The 9,195-nt window shown below is 46.4% G+C and overlaps 1 protein-coding gene across 3 annotated transcripts in view; it reads right to left on the reverse strand.

Moving 5' to 3' along the window:
- Window positions 1-8,843, reverse strand: part of SNAP91 (synaptosome associated protein 91) — a 71,411-nt gene extending 62,568 nt beyond the window's left edge. For all 3 annotated transcript variants that reach the window (XM_054821310.1, XM_054821309.1, XM_054821308.1), the window contains exons 1-2: window positions 8,688-8,843; window positions 7,886-8,044 (exon numbers count right to left, since the gene is read on the reverse strand). In XM_054821310.1, the coding sequence (XP_054677285.1) occupies window positions 7,886-8,015 (130 nt within the window). In that variant the 5' untranslated portion in view covers window positions 8,016-8,044; window positions 8,688-8,843. The remainder of the gene's footprint in view (window positions 1-7,885; window positions 8,045-8,687) is intronic.
- Between the last annotated feature and the right edge of the window lie 352 nt (window positions 8,844-9,195).

Here is a 9,195-nt window from a genome sequence, read left to right on the forward strand (position 1 = left end):
CATTTCAAGGCTGATGTCCAACACCATTTGTGGCACTAGTCCAGATTGCTGGTATATTCCCTCTCCTAGTGGACTACAGCTCTCAACTGCTTCAGCAAATGTGTTTCACAACCTAAAGAGAAGAATTTTTATGAGCACAAGCAGCTTACTGGCTACCAACTAAGACCGTCAAATGTACCTGAGGCCACCCTTGCAAAACTTGTTTTGTATTGATTTTCAGTGTTTTCAAGCAGCTCTGCAGAAGTAAACATAATCAAAATAGCAAGATTAGAAGTATTAAAAACAGCTCTAAGGGTCCAGCATGCCGTTTGTGAGATTCCAGAAAAAGCAGACTTAACCGTGCTCTGCAAAGTGACAAGCTAGACTCTGCCAAGTATTCTGATTGCCTTCTAGCAATTGCCAACATCTGGTTTATTCAGGTTTTATTTAAGCCACCAAGCTCTCATCCAAGCAAAATTTTGGCCAGTAGGAAAATCAAGCAGCCATGTCAAGTCTGATGGGGTGGGATACTCTAATATCAACTTACCAACGAAGCTTCACACTGCAATCTTGTCGCTACTGCTGACTCAGGGGAACAAAAGTACTCCCGCAAACCCTGTGCTACAGATCACTGCCTGCCAACCTACTAGGAAGGCTTCTTCTAGCCTATTGTTCAGTTTGAGTTCAGGGTTCAACCCCATGCTAGATGACCTGTTTTTTGGGCACACTAGACATCCTGTGCTGAGATTCAGACCCTGATTTCCTGGCTTGCTTTATTCCTTGCTTTTTAGTTTTCAGGGTATTTGAAACCCCTCTCTCCAAAGCCAGGCAGAATATTGTTCCTAATCTACATGCCATGTGTTGAAGTTTGGAGATTCAAGTTTCACCAGAGACTCATTGGTGAGACTACTGTATTTCCCTTAGGCACACTCCAGAACTTGTGCTTTTCTACCCTTACTTGCATCCTGATCTGTGCCTTGAAAAGAAGCTCCAAAAAGGAACAGGGCATGTTAACTTAATGATAGTGTTTGGTACCACTGACTCATCTTTAGACTACAGTAAGACTAAGGGAAGGGATATAATGTCAGCCCCCCCAACTCAATTTTTTCCCATCCCTGGAAACACTGGACCCAGCTCCTTCAGCAATACCATGTGTCCACAGCTGACTGAGGAAGGTCTCTCCCTTTCTTTTCTTCAGAGGCAGGGGGTATACTGAGTGCACATGGCAAGGTTTTGGTAGCAGAAGGAGATGCTGCAGCTGTGACCTCTGAGAATATGGGTCTCTTCCACAGGCTGCAGGGGATACCTGCTCCTGCACCATGGAGTACCTCCCTCCTGCTCCACCTCTGACCTTGGTGTTCCCTCTGTGATTTCTCACTTTTTCCTTTCTCCTCTTCTGCCCCTCCAGTGTTTTCTGCCCTTTAAGTACGTTTTCCTAGAGGTGCCACAAGCTTGGTGGATGGGCTCAGCTGTGTCCTGTGGTGGGTCCACTGTGGAGCCGGCTGTGTCTGGCATGGAGCAAGCCCTGGTCTCTTTTCACAGATGCCATTCCTGCAGCCAACACCTTGCCATGGACACTCAGTACTGCAGGAAGGTAAGTAGGGTAGGAAGAGAGAAGTAGTCTGGAGTATGTTGAACATAGGCAGAAAAACACTAGAGGCAGGTATGCCTCTGCTATATTACTATTTCTTCAGAAATGGGGACTAGGAGCGCAGCAAATTCTTCTCTTTGGCTACCAATTTCTCCATCCAGCAAGAAGCACGGAACACGAACAGCATCCAAAATGCTCTATGCCCCTCAGAGTTATCCTGTCATTTACTTTTAAGCACTTCAGAGGATCCTTCACAGGGCAGACACAGAGAAGTATGGATCAGCCACACCAACAGAGCACTTTCTTGGAGACTTGACAGAATTCCTCACTCGTGGGACAGGCCCAAGTAAGGCACATGCAGAAAATGGAGGGTTTGAGAACCAGGCTGAGAAATCAGAGGCACAGATCAAATCAAATCACAGGAAATTAAACTGCAGATTTTGTTGCTTGTTTAAAAGATGTGCAATTGCTGCCACCCAGGATCTGAGTAACACTATGAGACTATTATGAAACATAGTCAACTACTAAATAGAAGTAATTAAAACTATGGACCGGTCACTGTCATACTGACCATCTCATGAACAAGGGACTTCAAAGAAAGACATGGCTACTCCATTATAAAGGTCTACTAATGGAAATCAGTACAGCAGAAAGACCCAATTTGTCCCAGAATTTGTCATCCATGACCTTGAGGAAGCACATTTAACAGAAGGATCTTGATGACTACTGAAATCTGACTAAGAATACGTGCCTTCAGCTGAGGAAAAGCCAAGGGGAGAGAGGGTAGGACTAGTCAATCTAGCTTTATCAAGTTACATTGTTTGGGTGAAATAAAGTTTAACATTACACTGTCTACCCTCTCTTCTGTTTCCTCATCCTCCCTTTCTTTAGACATTGTACCATAAGAAGACTTAAACACGGAACAGTTCAGATGGGCAGGATCACTTGGTCTTGTGCAAGTTTCAACCTTTTTATCTTAACAAGAATTCAAACTTCTAGCCAGCTTCAAACATATTTTGAAAAATCATTAGTTATCTAAGTCTTAGCTTAATTAAAAGGGCAGCCTACTCTTGGTACTACACAGACTTTAAAAAGAGGATGGGGCTGGGGGAGCGGGGGGGAAATTGAAAGTTAATGCCATTGAAATACTCGAGATCAACTAATCTAAAAAGCTGCCTTATTAGCTCCCCTTACCTATGACAGACATTTCTGCTCCTATTCAGAGATCTACACACCTGCAAATGAAGTGAGTCTTCAACACTATTTTGAGAAAGGACATGGGAGAAGCCCACAGAAATAGAGTTATTCAACATAGAGACTGACAACAAGTCCTTACACACACACAGAAATGTGCTAATCCAATATCCATTAATGAATTAAAGAAAAGAATTGCTTGCTTGGATTTTTTTTTCCTTTTCAGGTGTGAAAGATTCATTGGGGTCACACGGAGTTCACAATTTAGAATACACCCCAGCTGTGACAACAAAAACTAAGACACTGTATTACAGCTGATTTTCAATGCTAACTCTTAAACAAAGGCAGTTTGCTTGTACATGGAAACTGTAACAAATTCCTGCAATACAAGATACAGCGAGACATACAAAAGTAGTTTCATTAGTAAAGTGTGAAGGATTAAGCCCAGTTTGTACAGGGACTCCGTTCTTGGCAGTTTTCTTGAAGGTACTTCCTTGGCCGTAAAGACAAAGCGTCACCTGGACTGCAGAGCAATGCAGTACTTGTACATCTGCGCTACTCCCGCTAGGAAAGGGCCTCAAGTGCCAACAGACTTGGAATGCTCCCCAAATCACTTCAGCAGCAAACAACTTCTGAAATATGCATCCAAGTTAACCCAAACAGTCACTGAAGCCTAGTGACTCAAGATAGCTCCACTGACCCCCCACCTATCCCAAAAACGAGACACACAGCCATATTCCTGAGGAATGAGATAGAGGTTTCTAAGACCAACCTGTGGGATCTAGCAACTTTATCTTTACTAAGCCTAGGAAAAAGTTTAACCTATTGCTTTTGGTCAACAGCCGCTTCTGTTTCAACACTAGAGACCACAGTGATTCCAACTTGTTAGGTCATCCCTGTGGTTTGCAGGAAAAAGTTAAAACCCTGCAGCAACAAAAGTGTCTGTATAAGCAAAATACGGACACCAGCCCTGCAGTTCAGTTACCAGCATTAATTAAACTATAAATGTCCTTTTTGTTTTTCCTGTTTGTCAGCCACATACAAATATGCAAAATTAGACTTGGGATGGAAAGATGTTACTACAGATACACAGGTCACCTCCACAGCCACAGGAAATCGAGTCCTGTTCCACATCTGCTTTGTTTCCACACTTCATGAAAGTCTCCCAGTTCTTGATCAGGCCTCCAGAAGGGCCTTCTACCTATGAGAATTATTTTCAAGAAGTAAAGAGGCACCACATGGTCTTTTTAGAATACGCACTCCACAGAACTTCCTCTTGCTGCAAACCAATTCACTCAACAAAATAAGTCAAGGAAAATCCCAGCCATTTTGATCATTTTCAGAAACAGGAACTTGTTACGACCAACGGCAGATGCAACAACCTCACTTGTTTCCAACTCACTTCCCTAAATCAAAGCTTGACGGTCTGTTTCTGAGCAAGATCCTTTATAAAAGGGGCTGAGTTCAGATCCACCTATTTTACCCTCATCTATCATGTGTTTTAACATTTGAAAGTCAAGTTACTTCCCTTCTCCAGAAGCTTCTCCCTGTTGATACCATCAGAGTCACTCCCATTTGAGGCTGGAAGTTGCCTTTTACTTCCTCCACACAATTAAACCCTCCGTGAAGCCTTAACACATCTTTCAGAACAATTCTGAGAATGAAACTTATATGCTGTGCACTAGGATTGTCCTTCCAATTGAACTACCACAGCTCGTATATCCTTAACATAGTCCATACATCTCATTCACCCACTCTGCAATGGCCTTTCTCACTGCAGCAAAATCAAGTCGCTAATCCCCACTTCTCCATGGAAATGCTTTCCTCACTTGCTGTATCTAATTGTAATTTATTTAGCACAACATGGTTAGCTGAGGGAGATAAAGTCACCACAATGATATGGCTTCAAGATGACAAGTTTGTTAAGTCCAAAAGGATCAGAGCTCTTAATGTGCCAACTGCAGCGGCTTGCCCCAAACCATCAGAGCATCCTAAATTTAAGTTCCTTTTCTCCCCACAGGGACTTGGAAAATACATTTATTGCCATCTGGCATGACGTCCTGCAGTTGCTGGAAATTCACTAGTATGAGAGCTGGAATTCAAGAAAATGGTAAATCTTACTAATGAGTATATGATAGCAACCTAATCATACTTCGGTACTTCTTTACATGACAAGTCTGTGCAGCACTCAGAGCTTGTGCCAAAGAACAGGCACTATGCAGCATCCATATTAAAGCCTGCACTCGTAAGCTATGCAAGTACAGAAAACCACACCAAGGTAAACACTTAACAGCTCAGCTTTTGTTCACAAAAGACATTCATTTTGTTCTCTCCTCCCTTCCTCACACACGTGCACTCACACCCAAATCATGCTTTTTACTCCTCAGAGCAAATTCCCTTTAAGTAGCACTCACTAAAAAAAAACCCCAACAAAACAACAAAAAAACCCCCAACACACTAAACCAACCAGGAAAAACCACAAAACTAAACAAACCACCACCCCACACCTTGTCACCTATCATCCTTCTATAACCCTCTGGAACTAACATCTTCTGCAGAAAACACGAGGACAGGCATCATTGTGTCCCATCCTCACAGGATTACTTAACTCATGTTAAATAGTCGATCTCTCCATTTAATTTACAAAGCCCAGCTGCTAGGCAAAGCAGCAGAAGATAGGTTGTGTGACATGACACCTGGCCACTACAACACAAAATAAAATTATGGAGTTCCCTAAGGACACAGAACCCTCACACCAATACTAGAATTACAGCTCTTCATAAAGTATCACTCCAACCATTGCTCTCTGGTACCTTAAGTTTTAATCATCTCAATCCTTCGCACCTTGACTCAAAACTTACCTTAAGGCATTGGCAAGTTTTACCTTTCATTTCCTTCTCCACATTTTCAAATGCTACTTATCCAACCTGAAATGCAGTTAGCCACGTGGCTCAGATCTACCTCCACCAAGCAGTACCTCCTGCATGCAGGGGGTATTGCTCTTTCAAAGGATGACCTTTTAATTTACTCTCTCATTACAATGTATAAGGCCCATTTTCACACTTGTTCATAAGATACACATCAGAATTCAAGCAACTGCCTAACAATTCATAGTTCTGAGGAGATGCCGCAGGTTTAAGAGCCTGATAATATTTTTTTCTTCTGAACCATGAACTTGATTTTCATTTACAGACCACAATTTTGATTATGCATATCTCCCACTGACAAGATTCTGTCTTTAATGATAACTGTTCTATGCAGTTTAGAAAATAGAAGGAAAAATGATCAGGGATGTGTCTTCCCAGGAAATGGTAATTTCTCTTCCTCCTGTGTGTCTTACATGCAGGTGGGTATGAAATTGCATGGAATGCTACCGACTTCAGTCTCTCCCATGCTCATTTTCTGAATTAGTAATATCAGCACCAATATCCAAACACAATCCCTTTCCAGACTTTAATGTAGCACTGGTAAATTATTTCTACCTCACTTTAATCCTGCCTATTCCAGTTAGTACTTTTATTTTTATATAAATGTAGACACACACACATATGTATATATATTAAAATACACACAGAGACACAGCATGCTTTTAAACACAAGCTGGCTTTTTCTCTAAGCTAAAGCTTCTAGTAACAGATACAGCAGGACTGTCCAGACACAGCCTACAGATTAAGAAGTGTCGACAGCTACCAAACAGCAACGTAAGAGACATCAATAACTAAGATGATTTTTTAAAATATACAAGAAAACAAGAGAGAATACATGATATCAAGACAGGCAATCTATTTAAACAACAGTTTACACTCAAGTCAGTCTTCAATCAATGCTGCTTACATCAGCATCTCTTCAACATATGTACAAGACTAGATATAGTGGAAGACCAACACATCGTTTGCCACTTTAAGTGTTAGCTATGAAGTCATTAGCACTGAAAACTGGAATTATTTTCCAGAAGTAATACTACTTCCTTCTAAGAAATACAGCATCATCAGAATTGTACTTACATACGCACCTGCACCAGCATTACTTAGTAACAGCCAGCAGCCAAGAGACTGCTTGGTATAAAACCTGCTGATCTTTATTTGAACATGTTTCTTACCATGTCCAAAAAAAAAAAAAAAAAAGGGAAAATCACAACTGCTGTTGATCTACTGAGTTCAATGCTGGTCACAGTTACTACTGGTAAACAAGGCCAATTAACATTACGCAATTAAATTATTTCACCATTCTACTGCTTGGTGTCTCCAAGCAAGGACTGACAGTTGAGTGGGTTGAAAAGAAATAAAATTGTCAAGACAAAACATCACTGGCTCATTGTTTTAAGAAACATTTTGACTTCAACCTTGTTTCATGCATTAACTAGCATGGTGGACTTGGCAGTGCAGGGTTAATGGTTGGACTTGATGATCTTAAAGATCTTTTCCAACCTAAACGATTCTATGATTCTAATGCCAGTCCAGAATATATCATAAATCTTGGAGACAAAACTACAGTCATCTTCAATGCAACATAATGCAAGCCATCAGTCAGCTCATGAAGTTGCTCTCTGATATTTCGAACCTCAGCAACAGCCCTTAAACTCTCCAAAGGCTTAAACTCTCCCAATCCACAGTGTAGCGTTATCCAAGCTCTTTGCCATTTAAGCACACCACCATCTAAACCTCTCCAGAAGTCTGCTGTGGAGACATCCACACTCCTACCTGTGCTTGGCCAGCTCCTGGTGTAACATTTATGTCTCTGCCTAGCTTAATCCTGGCCAAAGCAGGTGGTGACAAGCCATTTTACCCTGTGCCCAATTCCCTCCCCGCTTTCCAAGCCCCTGCTCCACAAGGCACGCTTCGCACTGCCTTCCTGGATAAAAGGCAAGAGGTCATGAGGAAAAAAAAAAAAACCAACAACAACAAAAGAAGAAAAACGTGGACAAAAGAGCAGTATTATGCAATAAGAGAAGAAATGCAATAATAACTCATTCTCTCCTGGAGATTTCTCATAACCCTTACGGTTTGCAAGCTGGATTACAGCGAGCACGGTAGCCAGACAGCTCAAAGACACACTAAGGAGCCCCGTGGGCAGCCTCCTCAGCCCCGGGTCTTCGCTGGGGATACAAAAAGGGATGCTCACAGTCCAGGTGCTTTTTCTTGGGCCCCATCACTTCATGCGTGGTGGCTTTGCAGACGGCTCTGGCTACGGCTGATCCCGTAACGCTGTACTGAGCAGCTGCGATGCGATCTGTCAGCGTCTGACCCGACATCTTCGCTGGCGTGCCTGCTGCTGCCTGCTCTGCAGAGGCGGAAAACACGGGAGGGGAAGGGGAGATTCCGGGTTTATCGCCGAGGGAGGCAGGGGGGGGGGGGGGGCACGACTGAGACACGCACGGACACACACAGCCACGCCACACGCACAATGGTCCTTCAGGCAGCCCGGCCCCTCCCGAGGCGCAGCCCCCCCCGCCCCGTTGTGTAAGCCTTTGCCTTGCTAGAAGCCGCCTGGGGGCAAAAAAAAAAAGGGGGGGGGAGGATATTTTAGATGCTGCAGGGAAAGGCTGAAGGGGAAATGATGGTAGCAGAAGGAGGCTACACACAAATAACGTACGAGCCCCGGGGGAGGGGGGAGAAGGACCCCACACACACCTGCCCCGGCAGCGCCCGCCCGCCCAGCCGGCCCGCAGGGGAGACGCCGCCGCCGCGCCCCGGCCCCGCCGCAGCGCCCGCCCCGCCGCCTCCCGGGTGGGAGATTATGGCACCGTTGCGCCATGTTATGCCCTCTCGGTGCCTCCCCCACCACCAGCCCCCGGCCCCGATGGGGACCCCCCTCCCGCCGGGAAATGGGGCGCCGCTGGATGCGGCCGGCGCCCAGCGCCATGCAGCAGCCCGGGGCGGCGCGGCGGGGTGAGAAGAGGATGAAGCGAGGGCCAGCGGCCGACCTGTCAGTGCGTCCTTCCCTCCCGTCCTCCTGCCGCCGCCGCTCCGGGGAGGGCACCGCCGCCTCCCGCCGCGACCGCTCCCCGGCCCGGCCCGGCCCGCCGCGCTGCCGGCTGGTGAGGCGCCCCGCGGCGCAGCAGCCCGCCCGTCCCCCCACCCCCCTCCCCCCGGCCCCGGTAGCCCCAGGTGCGGGGCGGGCTGCCCCCTCCCACCGCCGCCGCCGGGGATGCGCTGGGCGTCCACGCCCGGGAGCCGCCGCTGCTATTTCCAGCCAGCGGCTTAATCCTCCCGCAGCCTAATCCCCGCGCTACTGCCGCAGCAGCGCCGCCCCCTACCCCGGTGCAGAGGGCGGGACGGAGCGGAGCGGACCGGCGCGGCGCTGCCGTTGCCGCCGCAGGTCGGTGGCCGGGCGCAGTCAGGTGACCCCGCGCGGCGCGGTGCGGCCGGGCCGCCCGGTACCGCGGGGCAGAGCCCCCCGCCGCGCCGCGCCTCTTAAAGGGGACGCGGCGG

Source organism: Grus americana, chromosome 3 (assembly GCF_028858705.1).
Source record: "Grus americana isolate bGruAme1 chromosome 3, bGruAme1.mat, whole genome shotgun sequence".
In the NCBI taxonomy this organism is placed as follows: Eukaryota; Metazoa; Chordata; class Aves; order Gruiformes; family Gruidae; genus Grus; species Grus americana.